General features: G+C 37.3%; 2 protein-coding genes across 5 annotated transcripts; one reads left to right on the forward strand and one right to left on the reverse strand.

Annotated features, from left to right (window-relative positions):
- Positions 1-926: 926 nt before the first annotated feature.
- On the forward strand, positions 927-1,858 carry LOC114735125 (uncharacterized). Of its 2 annotated transcripts, none has more exons than XM_028922794.1 (2): positions 927-1,209; positions 1,364-1,858. In XM_028922794.1, exons 1-2 carry the CDS (start codon positions 1,115-1,117, stop codon positions 1,608-1,610), a joined length of 342 nt encoding a protein of 113 aa, XP_028778627.1. In that variant the 5' UTR covers positions 927-1,114; the 3' UTR covers positions 1,611-1,858. The 2 variants fall into 2 exon arrangements, with proteins under 2 accessions (XP_028778627.1, XP_028778635.1); XM_028922802.1 differs by having other exon boundaries at positions 1,367-1,858.
- Positions 1,859-4,435: 2,577 nt separating this feature from the next.
- Positions 4,436-13,739, reverse strand: LOC114735091 (uncharacterized). 3 transcript variants are annotated; one of them, XM_028922768.1, is made up of 16 exons: positions 13,477-13,738; positions 12,411-12,572; positions 12,157-12,273; positions 11,989-12,073; positions 11,311-11,419; positions 11,130-11,197; positions 10,896-11,021; positions 10,660-10,786; positions 9,702-10,557; positions 9,270-9,470; positions 9,101-9,161; positions 8,418-8,531; positions 8,100-8,213; positions 7,926-8,027; positions 4,901-4,965; positions 4,436-4,707 (listed from the first exon to the last, which is right to left on the reverse strand). In XM_028922768.1, the coding sequence occupies exons 1-14, from the start codon at positions 13,560-13,562 to the stop codon at positions 7,929-7,931; spliced, it is 2,325 nt and encodes a 774-aa protein (XP_028778601.1). In that variant the 5' UTR covers positions 13,563-13,738; the 3' UTR covers positions 4,436-4,707; positions 4,901-4,965; positions 7,926-7,928. The 3 variants fall into 3 exon arrangements, with proteins under 3 accessions (XP_028778601.1, XP_028778583.1, XP_028778592.1); XM_028922750.1 differs by having other exon boundaries at positions 9,702-10,786; positions 13,477-13,739; XM_028922759.1 differs by having other exon boundaries at positions 7,921-8,027; positions 9,702-10,786; positions 13,477-13,739.
- Between the last annotated feature and the right edge of the window lie 301 nt (positions 13,740-14,040).

Consider the following 14,040-nt stretch of genomic DNA (forward strand, 5'->3'; position numbering starts at 1 on the left):
AATAAAGTTAGATAAAGCAGAGATCAGTTCAATTGACAACGTCCAGGAAGTCGATTTTGGTGAAAAGTTAAAAATATCATCACTGGGTTCAAAGAAAAATATGAAAAATTATAATCGGTGACTTCGTTTCATTTGATGATCAAAACATCAATTTTATATCCATGAGTTCATTTTGCAACCAAATATAATAGTTTACGAAAAAAATCAAGAATGAAGAAGGATGCGCAACGGTAGAACACGTAAAATATAATAGTTTTCTTTGATTGTTTTTTCAAGTAAAACTATATAAATCACAATTGAATTGAAATTAATATTATTTATAAAAATCTATACTCGTATTTTTAATAAATACACCTAATGCAATGATTAATATATATATATATATATAGACTATATGATTTAATGGCATAAACTCATTAAAAAATTAGGACCTCGCACGTTTGAACAGCTTGTAACATGCCTGCTATTTTAAAAATGATTAAGGGTTAGATTAATAGTGCTATTAATAGTGCTATTCTATTCCTCATAATGGGTTCTGATATTACTGCGGTCAGCAAACGGAGATAAGCGTGGGTGGTGATGCTACAGGCAATTGCATGATGTGGTGGGGAGATTCTCAAATAAAAAAAGAAGAAAAAGACCAGTAGATATATAATACTCCTCCGGTCCTATTATAAGATCCTAATTTGACTTTTATTTAGTCCTAATTATAAGACCCCAATCCATTTTGTCTCTTATATTTATGCATTTTTTTTCCAAGATAATCCTTCTAATAATGATAGTTTTAAGCCAATATACTTAATTAGCAAGGATATTTTAGGAATGACAATACTTATTTATTATAAATAACCAATTTAACTTACTTTTTTAATCTCTTCAAATAAGTCAATTGGGTGTTATAATTAGGACCGGAGGAGTAACATATATGAACATATATTCCAAGCCTTCCTTATCGTCTTCTAACTCTGCAGAAGATTCCTTCTCTTTAATCTCCAAATATCTCACAGTCACCGGCTGGCAATTAAAGCACCATACTTTTGATTTCATCGGCTTCTCTCTCTCTCTCTCTCTCTCTCTCTCTCTCTCTCACCCTACTCCTCCCCCATTATATTCCATGGCTTCAGATTCCAATTCAAACCTTAAAATCATCGTCGAAAGAAATCCTCCTCAGGCACGCCTTGCCACTCTTAATGTCACCTGCTGGCCCAAGTATGCTCCTTGTTCTCAATCCCTCTCTCTCTCTCTCTCTCTCTCTCTCTGCAAATCCATGTATCTGGGTTTAAGTTCTTCATCTCTGATGTTTGTGTTTTTGCTTCTATTTTCCTGGGGATGTGATGGGTTTTGTTTTGTGGGTTACAAAAAGAAGATGGGGTTGTTCGCCAGGGAAGTACCAGTTGAAGTTTGATGCAGAAGAGACGTGTTATCTGCTGAAAGGGAAGGTGAAGGCGTACCCAAAAGGCTCATCGGAGTTTGTGGAGTTCGGCGCCGGAGACCTCGTGATCATCCCTAAAGGTCTCAGTTGTACTTGGGACGTCTCACTCGCCGTCGATAAATATTACAAATTTGAGTCGTCGTCTTCGTCTTCATCTTCGTCTGCAGCAGCATCTTAGTGTATATTTTTGGATATCACTGAACTGTTAGTTATTAATTTCAGCTTTTTCTTTTCTTAATGAATATCAACTTCAAATGAATTATTCGGTTCGCAATTTTGTCTATTTGTGGAGTGGCCAGCGTGGGTTTGTCTTTCTGGTTGTCTGTTTCTGTTGGGTATTCAGAGTTCAGATTCAGACACACAGAAAACAACAGTTGTGGTCAAAGAAGGAACAAAATATCCGTCAATGCATGTCCCGTTCAAACCCGTCTTGTTTACGGGTTAAAAATTAAAGATACTGCTTTTAATGTCCCTTTGACCGGTCAACGCGCAGATTTTTTTTTTTGGATTCATGCGTAGCATGCTAACTTTTGTGGTGATTAAAAAAATTAATTAAATTAATTATTTATTATGTTAATTTTTTAAAATTATTTTCTTTAATCATATGTATTAAATAATTAAAATTATTTTTTAATAATTTTTTTAATTAATAGAGATATTTTTAAAAAATACAAAACAAAACAGATTAAAATTATATTTTAGATTAATTGCGATTCCCAACTAAACTAGACAGGAGTTAGTAGTAATAATTAGGGCTGTTCACGGGACGGATCGGGACCGGGACAGGCCCGTCCCGGTTCCGTCCCGGTGAACAGTAACGGGACAGAAAATCTGTCCTGTGTCCCGGCCCGTCCCAGGGTTGTCCCGGTCCCAGTCGGGACGGGACGAATCCGGGACGGGACCGGGACGTCCCGAACCCCTTTTTTTTTTTTTTTTTTTTTTAAATTTTTTAAATTTTTTTTAAATAAAATCTGATTTTTTTAATTATGTTTTTTTGGGCTTAAACATTATAAAAACATCTTTTTATTTTTATTTATTTGTTTGGACACTCTTAAATAAAAACTTAAAATATTACATATAATAATCATTAAAAACTCTAAACAAAAGCTTTTAACACAATAAAAACTTGCTAAAAATTCTAATCATCAATAATCTCAAATCATTAACAAATATAAAAACTCTAAATAAATATATCTATACTTCCATACAATAGTCTCAAATCTTAAAAAAATATGAAAAAAATAATATTATATAGATGGGATAAAAAATTAAAAAAATTAAAAAAAAAAATAAAAAAGGACCGGGACGGGACCGGGACGGGACGACCCCGTCCCGTGTCCCGTCCCGTCCCGGTCCATCTTTTGTCCCGTCCCGGTTTGTCCAGTCCGAAAAATTTCGGGACGGATCCGTCCCGTTCCAATAAGACCGGGACCGGAACGGGCCGACCGGGACGGGTCATTCTTGAACACCCCTAGTAATAATAATAATAATTCGAGTTTGATTGAATCCAACAATACCCGTTACTCCATTCTCTCTCTCTCTCTCTCTCTGTTTCTCCGGCTATCAAGGCGCTTGTCACGTTTGCCATATCATTTAAACAAACACTTTATGTTGCATGTTTTTTTTTTTTTGGGTGGTTTTGATTTTTTTTTTTAAAACAAGGAAACAGATTCTCCATTACTGTTACGACAACATAATGATGTTAGTTATTGTTATAATAGCAAATTCAAAACAACTTATTTCTCCTTTATATTATTTCCGATTCTTAATATAAGACCTTATCTGACTTTTATTTTGATCCTAAATATAAAATCTCAATCTATTTTGTCTCTCATATTTATGTATTTTTTTTCCAAGATAGTTGTTTTAACAATAATAGTTCTAGCTAATACACTTGATTAGTAAGGATATTTTAAGAAAGATAATATCTATTTATTACAAATAACTAACTTAACTTCTTTTCTTAATCTCCTCAAATTAGTCAACTAGCTCTTATAAATAGAACGGGAGGTAGTACTAAATATCAGTTATTTGAAACAGTGATTTCTGTTATAAGTTCTATGTACTACCTCCAATTCTTAATATAAGACCTCGTTTTACTTTTATTTTGATCATAAATATAAGACCTTAATATATTTTGTTTCTCATATTTATCTATTTTCCCTTAAAGTAGTCCTTATAATAATGATAGTTCTATCTAATAAACTTGATTATCAAAGATATTTTAGGAAATACAACATATAGTTATTACAAATAATTAACTTAACTAGTTTTCTTAATCTACTTAAATTAATCAACTAACTCTTATGTTAAGGATCGAAAGTAGTATATACATCAAGTGTTTTCTGTTAAACTGCGGGTCTCCTTTTGCCAAGTCCAGAGCTAAGCTAAAATCTAAAAACTAAATGATTAATAACAATATATGTTCATTTTCACATAGTAAATGATTGCAAATCAATTCATGTCAGCTGTATCGTAAATAAATGACAAGAAACATGCAAACGCACATTTTCGAAGCTCATGACGGTTTAGATTTTTGCAACCAACATATCAGGAAATATCCTCCAAGTACAAGGGGTGATTGTTGTTTTTCTAGATCTGGAAATCACGAATAGGACCCGCTTATAACCTTTTATTTATGATTATGCCAATTTTTCTTTAGCTTCTTTCATTTCTTTAACCTTTTCTCTCTGCCCTCACAAAACCATATCAATCATTTTCATTTTTTTCTTCGTACCTTCTCTCTTGGATTCCCAGGCGGACCTCATCTCCATCTACGGGAAACTTCTTTCATTTTTTCTTTAGTATTTTTACCTTCAAGGTCCACTGCTCATTTTTAACTTACGAAAAAAGTTCAAATAAGCTTTTTCCAGGTCTCTGATTTATTTCGATCACAGGTGGATTTCTTTGCTCATGGGCTTGGGTTTTTGGCGCCCGAACACAAACTTGAGCAATTCTGCGTTATAGTTCGCAGCTTTGCTCAGTTCCTGAGAGTCCATAAAGCATCAAAGCTTTCAGTGAAGATAAATTTCTTTTTCCTTTTTTTGGGCAACTCCTTGTACACAGGATGTGTAAAATGAAAAAGAAAAACCCACTTTTTGGGGGGGGGGTTTGGAGGAATAGGGAATGCAAATGTGGAGAGAGAGCATGTTAGTACATGAATAATACAAACTGTACAGCTTCTGGGGAAGTGAGTGTGAGGTCCCAGCATTTGATGGGCTGCATTGCATGCACTCAGCAATCCAGTATGTTTGCTCGGGCAGATCATGGGGCATCTGCAGAGATAGCCGCATGTAAATTAGGTACATTTAATATTACTTCAGCCCTTTTATCAGAAGTTTTAAAAAAAAAAAAACCCTGGGCATTACTCATGTAATAAAATTTAGGCAGGATATGTCACTGTCTGTTCAAATTTCACACCACCACAAATGTAAAACCAAACAAAGTAGGTTGGAATCTTCAGTCTACCATCTCAGAAGTACAGGTGATGCGAAGCAGTTCGTAGCATTCTACCTCCAGTCATGCTTCTAAACCTACAATCACACGAGAAATTGTAATGTTAAATAATTTTACGTTACTTGCTCTGACCCAAATACATATAAAGTATTTGGCCATGGTGAAACTGACTGAAAAAAAACACTTCCTCTTCTCTGTAGGAAAAAATTGCCTTTTCACAAGAGACTCGAAAGATAAAGTCCTATGGTTTGCCCCAAAAAAAAAACAAAAAACAAAAACAAAACAAAAGAAAAGAAAGTCATATGACATCCTCAAAAAAACAAAAGGAGGTGGAAAAGGTATGTATGGAAAATCAGGGTTGTTCTTTAATGGGTATAGTCTCCAAGAAGACTACCGGACTCCCCCAACTTATGGTGCAGTTTGTATTGATGTCAACGGTTCAGATTGGCTACTTGTCCAGGTGACATGGGGGGGGGGGGGGCTCATCAGAAATGAGTCAGGAGAGTGGGTCATGGGATTTCATAGACCTGTTTGCTTGTGCTTGGTTAGAATTGTTGGCAATTAAAACAGGTTTGGAACTCAGGCAGCAACTTGGATTCCGTGAGGTTGTTGTGCACTTAGATTTTAGATTCATTGGATGCCTTCAATCTTCTTATCAGAGAACATCCACTAGATCGCCCCTCGCGAAGTGTCATTGCTGAAGTTAGAGAGCTACTATTCCAAAATTGGGAGGCAGAACTACGATACACGTGTAGAAACATCATCAGATGCGTAGACTTCCTTGCAAGAGAGGGGCATCAAGATACTTTTTATAGTCCTAGTAACAGATGTACGGTATGGTTGTTTGAGGATGTCCTTAGAGGACTTGCAATGCTGTCACTAGCAACTGTTTTGCTTGCTCTTGATTGGTGTACCTAGGAGGCCATCCTAATTTCTCTGTCTCATGCACCGGCTTGCCTTTGTAACCCAACCGGGAAAAAAAAAAAAGGGGGAAAGAAAGAAAGAAAATCAGGGTTGTGGGTGTCTCCGAATCTGTCAATCAAAGTTCTTCAAATCATTCGTTCATACCACAGAAAAGGCGGACCCAATCCAAGACCCGAAAGATCTTAAGGGATCAATATTAAACTAGATGAAGAAAAACATTATCATCCACAAACAATAGATGAATGTCATGCAGCAAACAAGACAAGCTTGGGAGTGCATTTGACTGAGGCCAGGACAAGTGACAGAGATAACGACGGAGAAGGATACAAACAGGATCATAGATCGAGTTTAAGAAAATTAGACGAAGTAGAAGCCCAATGTTGAATTGGCAAGGCATAAAATATAAGATGGGCTTAACTGTAGCAGCAAATTGCCCCAATTAGCAGTTGATTTTGACCAGTCCAAGCCCATTACCCTCCGTAAACAAAAAGCAAACAGTCAAAGCTCCATAAAATCAACTTTGCTTAGAGTTGGAGGAGAATGAACGACTGTTGAGTAGAGAAGACACGATGAAATAAACCAGACAGGAGTTCTGTATATGGGTGGTCAAGATTTTCTGATTGAAGCATGGCAGAAAGAAATTTGGGAGCACTTGCTAGAAACCATAATCTGCCATTTAACTTGCCACTACTAGCAAAAGAAAATGATGAAGGCAACCAACAGAACCGACCATACAAGTATACTCTCCTCACCATTTAAGGGAAGATTCTGTGTTAATTAGAGTACTTGCTAAGACGTACAAGAGATATTAATACAACCACGTTGTGTTGGGGCAATCTTTACAATAGTCATCCTTGTGATAACAAAGTCATGTCAAATACCATCCCAAGCTATCGTCCCCTTAATAGTTCTATCAAAATAGATGGTGCGAAAGCATTCATTTTCAAAGAACTGGCTCACGCAACTCAAAACGTTAGGAACTCATCTAAAGTTTGCTGAGGAGGTTATGGGAAGGTTTCTAAATGCATTTTGTTTTTATGAAACAACTATGGGAATAGTGAAAAGGAGATTCCTTAAAAGGCCAAAAAGAATTTTTGAGAAAGATTGCATTTTTACCAAGGTTGCATCATCAACACCTAATCTCATTGGTTGCACATTGTGATGAAGACGGAGCGCAGATTCTGAATTACAAATTCATGCCTAATGGCTACTATGAAGTGGTAGTGGACTGCACTCATGGTTCTGTGACAGGCTAGTTTGTTGGGATGAAAGATAGCAGTTTTGCTCTGCAGTTGATAACAGTCCCAAGCTTAGTGGAAATGAAATGAAACCCCTGGCTCCAACACTTGATTTCCACCATGGGACAAGGTAAGTCTTGTGGAGTGGGGAAAATAATGGAATAGGTACAGTAGACCTACACTCTAACAGAATCATTGTTCTGAGTGTTATATTGAGAAGAGTTCCATAACTCCTCTTTTCGCACCTAAAACCTAGATAAGCTTGTGGAAAATCTATGCGTTAATTCCAAGCAACAAGCTAAGTAGAGAGCAGAAGAACACAACGATACAGTCCGATGTGATTTCATACATTGACCAATCTAAATCTGTTGCAAGGAAACAAGAGAAAAATATACAGTTTAACATCTAGCTTCAGGAAATAAGAAATATTCAAGCCTGTCTGAATAACCAACAAAGCCTTTCCACAGAGCCTCATATCAGCAACAACAAACAATTATCAAACAGGTAACCAACATATACCTAATTCTTCAATTTTCTATACCCCTTACCCTTGTATCTCCCAAAATGGAATTGAAACCAAAGAATCAGTGATGATTAAACATGTCCATAGAGAGAGCTTAACCACAGCTGATTATTTGGCTAAGCTTTTTCAGTCTTACAGATAGTTTTGCATCTTTGATCAAACCCCACCTTTTTCCTAAGAGGTGGCGATCGATGAGGGAAGTTAGGTATTACTGACCAATGGCATGTACAGACCTCTTAATTGATGGACTCCAGTTTTCATTTAAAAAACAAAAAAACAATGAATCAAATACCGTGTAGAAGAGCATCTATAAAAATTAGAAAACCTAAAAAACAAGTAATATTTACCTTACTTGTTAGTTGACTCCAATAATGTTCTCCTCGGGTAAGTAACTTGCTTTAGCCCCATTTACCGCATTAGCTCCATCGTAGTGGAGCACCCTAAGCTTTCCTTCCTACAACCAGAAGGAATGTGTTACCGATTAGCCAATGTCAGTGAATTTAGCAGGTAACATATAAAAGAATACCTTAGTTCCATAAACAAGCCCTCTCCCAGGAAAAGGATGAAAGCATGCTACATTGACCTCATCCTCTGCACTAGGAAGCACCATGACGAGTTTCATATCTGACACTCTGTATACCTGAAACAAGTAAATTCAGGAACCTGATTCAGCCTAAAACATATCAAACTATCAAATGTGATGGCTGACGTTTCCCAGTGGTGGTCCATAATGAACACAGAAGTTCATGACCAATCAAAACAAACATTTATAAATTGATTTTTCAGAACTAGTGGAGGAATGACATGAATGAGAAAACTACATTGAGACTAAGAGAGAATTTACCTCTAACACAGTATATACAGGTAGCGTTGTTTCTCCATCAATAACAATGCTTTTAAGAAGAGATCCATGGCGTCTACCATAGGCAAGAAGTATGTGCTCAGATGTGGGTGAGAACTGCACATTAAATAGTGTTAAACACATTTAATCCACAAAGACAAAAACTTTTTAAACCATAGCTAATCAAGTAAAGAAAAATGACAATGATAGATAAGAAATAGATTATTTGCGAGACATCAAAACAGAAATAGGCAATTAAGCTATCATAACAAGCTTGACAACAATTTGCAGTTCCATTAGGTTTCCTATTTCATTTCAGGGGTTCCTAAGACAGAAAAATGTACGCCCACACGTGTGTGAGAGAGAGAAGGTGGGGAATAATGGACAAAAAGCAAATTGTATTTGATAAGAAGAAAAGCTAGAACTGTGATTAAAAAGGATAGGAAATATTTAAAAGTGCACACAAGGCAGGAGAAAGAACAAGTAATTGTTATTCAGCCCCAACATTTTTCTCTCTTTCTTACTTCCGTTTTTTATTAAATCCGGACCTGCAATTCTTAATATATAGTTAAATGATACCCCACAACATAATAAATGGTAGACATTTTTATGCATAGGTTGGTGATGATAATAATGAATACAATGATAAAAGAATGGTTTTGTTATCAATAAATAAATCAACTGACCTGAATAGAAGTCAGACAGTGAGCTGCTCTAATTGCCCGCGATGCAAGCACCATTCCAAATCTAGTCAAGAAATTTAGATAGCAAAACTATTTTAGATATAAACACAGAGGTGTGCCTGTTTAATCAAATCATTATCCAGAAAAATATGTTGAAGGAAGTGTGCCTTACGTTGACTCCTCAAGTGAATATATGCGAAGCTCGTACATAACCTGGTGTGCGGAGATTGGATGTCGTGTTGGGGATGTTGCAACTCCTGATTCATGTTGTACTTGAGTTTGTAATCCTGAATCAGCTTCTACATGAGGAAGCATACATGCAACACATGCAGCCAGAAACCTACCACATGGTGAAAAATGGGCACCCATTTCACTGCAAACATAGTTTTGCATTAGAAACATAATGTGTAAATGTAAACAGTATAAAAATTGAACAAGTCACTGCAAATAATTATGAACATAAAATTTAGAACTTGAGCCATTTTTATGAATTGAAGCAATCAATTCTCAAAATGGATGGACTAGCAAAGTGAAACAACTATTTTTTCCAAACAACAATAAAATTCAATGTCACGATGGAAAATAGGTTAACCATAGATGATACCTGCACAAGACAGCATGTGGTATTGCAAGGCGGCACCTTTCGCCATTTAGTGGGGCACAGGGATTTTTTATGTCATGCGACCATACTCTGAGCTTCACTGTGCAAGGCAGCTCTGCGGCAGCTGCGGCAGCTACTGATGTGGCAAGTTCTGACTGAATCCGACTTATAATGGTTTGAATGTCAGGACCACCATGCGGGATGTTAATGGAAGAGGCCATATTGCCAGATACAGATGCAGGAACTTGAGATTGTGGAAAATAACTCCGCCAACCAGATCTCCCTGGAGCTCCTGGTATACTTGTGCTTCCTGGAATAGCTGAAGATGAAGTTGTTGCTTCATCATCATGAGGAGACAAATTAGATGCCATGGGGGAAGAACCCATCTGAGCTAAGCTGTCCCGACTACCACTCAGATGAGGAAGCACCAAGGGGACACCAACTTGGCCTTGACCCATTAACCATCCTTGCAGAAAGGGTAGCTCCCATCCACTTGGGTCCCTTGAGGGGAAAAAACGGTGAAATTGACCCAAGTCATTAAGAGCCTCATGATTTGTTGTCTGTCTGTATAAACCATGCAGCACATTACTCAGAGAATCGACATTTGTAGAGTTTCCATGTTGGCTTCCTTCAGTTGGTACTGTTTCATCAGTCTCCATACCATCCACAGCAAGGTTACTGATACCAGTTCCCATTCCATTAGAGAAGGTACTATGGACAGCACATTCTGTACCAGTTTGAGAGCTAGTAGGAATCTCAGAGACTGTGTCCATGGGAGACACAATATTATTATATTGCTCTGTAGCATTTGTGACTGCTTGAAACTGTGCTGAGGCAGAAGATTCAATTTGCATGTTCTCTGAACCAGCAACAAGACTAGCATTATGTGTTTCCATTCTTGAATCATCAACATTAAATGAAGGCAAGAAGAAAAATGGCAATGACAAATAAGGTAATTCACCGCTGGGAAAAGCAATATGTTCCTTAAAATGAATATTTGCAACAATCACAGCAGGTGGAGGATATTGTAAATAACCAGGAGATGTAGCCCGCGTCATTGAGGAATCTGGAGAGTCAAGATCATTGACCTGCACATCAACCAAACGCATCAGCCTACAACAAGAAATCAAACATGATACTTTGGCCACAACAGGTAAATAATCACGGAAAATGACCAAAGGCGTCACAATTTGTCACCTCAGCAGTTAAAAGATATGGTGCTGCATGCGGGTGAAAGTGAACAGCCCGAAGTGAACGCCTCGTCTTCAACACAAATGTTGGTGAGGATCCTTCACCTCTCTTGTTGTAATGCCATATGTACAGCTGGCACAGCATTGAAAAAACCAATGTCATCCGATCCACCAAAAAAAAAAAAGCAAGAAAAACATGAGATAAGAGATTAAATAGGCAAACAGCAAGTAAATTTCATACCTTGTGGCCTGATGCAATGGCAAGTATTTCCCCTTCAGCATGAAAAGCAATGGATGCAATGGGGCGATCTGTGATTGGAAAGATCATAATGAGAGTGAGAATAGAAGCAATAGAGCAATAGACAAACTCTGCAACAGTGGAGAAGTAATTTAGGACTTAGGGGAATTGAGAGTAAAATTACAGAAATGGTGAAATAGTATGCATTTTGATGTGTTAGCATCCCATAAGCGAACTTCTTGATCCAAGCTCCCACTAGCAAGTATATGCGGTTGCAGCGGATGGAACCTAACCTGTAATTCATCAGCACCATATTAATAGAGAGAAGAGACTTAAACTCAGAAGAAAGGAATGCATTCTTTAGTTGAACCAAGCAATAAACAAAATGGTTAAAGCATCTAGTATCCAGCTAACAAGGAATTGAATCAGATAAACAATCAATACAAGCCACTACCATTCATTTCTATATTGAAGGCAATGCTAACTTATCCAAATTATTATAAAATTATTATAAACTTTTTAGGCACAACTACAAAAATCAATGACAGAATGCATTCCCGGCTAAAAGGGACGCTTGCCAACTATGGGAACTGAACAAACTTGCTAATTGCCATTTGCCACGTGCTCGAATAAAACTCTAGTGCACCAGTCACAACCAAACTACTCTTACATAATATAACACCTCAAACCTAATAAAGAAAAAAAATTGTCACACACTAACACATTTAACAAATATTAAATGACCGAAAACAGGGCTTTGTTGTCTTCTCTAGAAACGATAATCAGTACCAAGCGTAAGAGAAACTATGAAATAAAATTTAACTACAAGAAATTGAGGCAAACAATAAAATGACAAGCTTACCACCCAAGGGGTCCTTCTATGGCCAATTAACACATTTAAGCAACTTCCAGTTTCCCAATCAATTATCTTTACAGTATGGTCACCACTGCACATGCCAAACAAAAACAAAGCTAACCACAACGGAGTTCTAAGTAGCAAAAGGAAGAGGAAGAGGAAAGTCCAACTTACTGTGTCGATGCAAGCACTTTTCCATCTGGACTAAACGCTGCTGCAATAGTAGATCGTGGGGGAGGCAACAAAGGACAATATTTAGCTGATAGATGCCGCAATGACTCCGCCTCAATCCTGAAAGTCATTGTTAGAGATGTTTATTACTCCAATTTTGCTGTTCTTGAAGAAAGGGGGGAAAAAAAGAGAGCACACATCTTGAACCAGCTTGCTTTTCATTCAATGAGATCTATACTCTTCAGTTGCAAAATTACCATGAGAGGAGACTGCATTTCGAATCTCTCACAGCATCGTTTTTAGTATGAGGGCAAGAACCAGTTTTTGGTTCAGAAGCTTCTCCCCAGTGCTGTTTCGGTACATGTTTTGATCTTGCAGAAATCTCTCTATGCGCTAACAAATTAAATACATTTTTTCCACTGACCAAAGTAGACAAATAAAGTGAGAGAATAGTCATGAAGAAAAATATTGAATTTTGGATGCTTAACGAATAACAAAAGAAAGTAATTTTCTGCCGAAGCTGCCAACAATAAACTTGATATCGTTTGCCAAAATAAATAAATTTGGTATCCATTCACAAGTACTTGGAAACTTGTGAATTATTCAGCTTATTCTTCCATGACCAAGCAATGACAAGTAGCCTCAGTACTTAAGAATAAACAAAGTTTCCATGCTCCATGACCATAAAAGCATGCGTGAGCACTTCCCCAGTAGTCCAGTGCACCGAATTTATGGTCATCTTATATAATCCATATGTATTTCTTCGCAAGAAAGAAAATTCCTTAAATATGCTCCCAGTTGATAGGCAATGTGCATATTTTACTTCAAATTATATTGATCTCAACAATGGGCTAGGATTAGATCACTGAATCACACCTTGGGGGAAAACTACCGCTGAATTTTGAGTTGGTGGCAGTAAATCAAAGATGGGCAACGTTGAAAATCAACTAGCACCAAACAAAGGACCTTGAAAAGCTTAGAAATCGAAAATCAGAAATAATCCACATAAATTGGGTACAAGTACAGAGCTATTTAAGATTTCTGCTGGCCCAAAAAGTATCAGGAAGATATTATCATCCATCGACAAAAATAGAAGCATCAGCTAAGATAGACCATCATTTCATAACCCACTAAACTTGGTAAATTGCCATCAAATTTCCGGTTTTTATGCCGTCAAACTACATGACCCAGAATTCAAATTTCTTTCTTTCTTCCGACATCAGGACAGCGGAAAACTCAAGTCTAGAGTGACACAGAGAGAGAAAGAAAGAGGAAAAAAAAATCGGTACAAACAAAGGGATGATCTGAAAGAAGAATTCAGACCTGCTGTTGGAACTAAAGGAAGACGAGGACGAAGATGGGGTAGGATCACTAGGCCGAGGAAATCCCGTCATATCTGTGAATTTCATTCATAAGAATTGAAATTGAACAGCAAGGATCAAATCGGAGAGAGTCACCGGACGGGGAGAAATATTAGCTCCAGACATCTGAAAGCGAAAGCGAAATTCATAGTTTAAATCCCCGGAAGTGGAAAGTTCGATTTCCCACAAATCTCCCTCTCTCTCTCTATCTATGAGGATGCGTGTGTCGCTTTATTCAGCCTCCGTGGTGATTTTCAAGCGAAACAGACCTGAGAAGAGTCGGGTGGACGGGTTGATCCGGGCCGCATGGGTCGAAGTGAAAATATGACGGAGTCCTCGGGATACGGATGCAATTACGGATTTATAAGGCTGCTAGGGCAAACAGCTATCCAGATCATTGAAATGACCAGTACTTTTCTCGTGGTCCGTTAGATCAACAAGCATAGAGATTTGCGAAACCTAAATGAGGAAAATTTAAAAGTAATCCTATTTATAAATCATTTTCAATATATTTTACATAGATTAA

This window comes from Neltuma alba, unplaced genomic scaffold, assembly GCF_004799145.2.
Source record: "Neltuma alba isolate B1F8T4 unplaced genomic scaffold, ASM479914v2 tig00002665_pilon, whole genome shotgun sequence".
NCBI lineage: Eukaryota > Viridiplantae > Streptophyta > Magnoliopsida > Fabales > Fabaceae > Neltuma > Neltuma alba.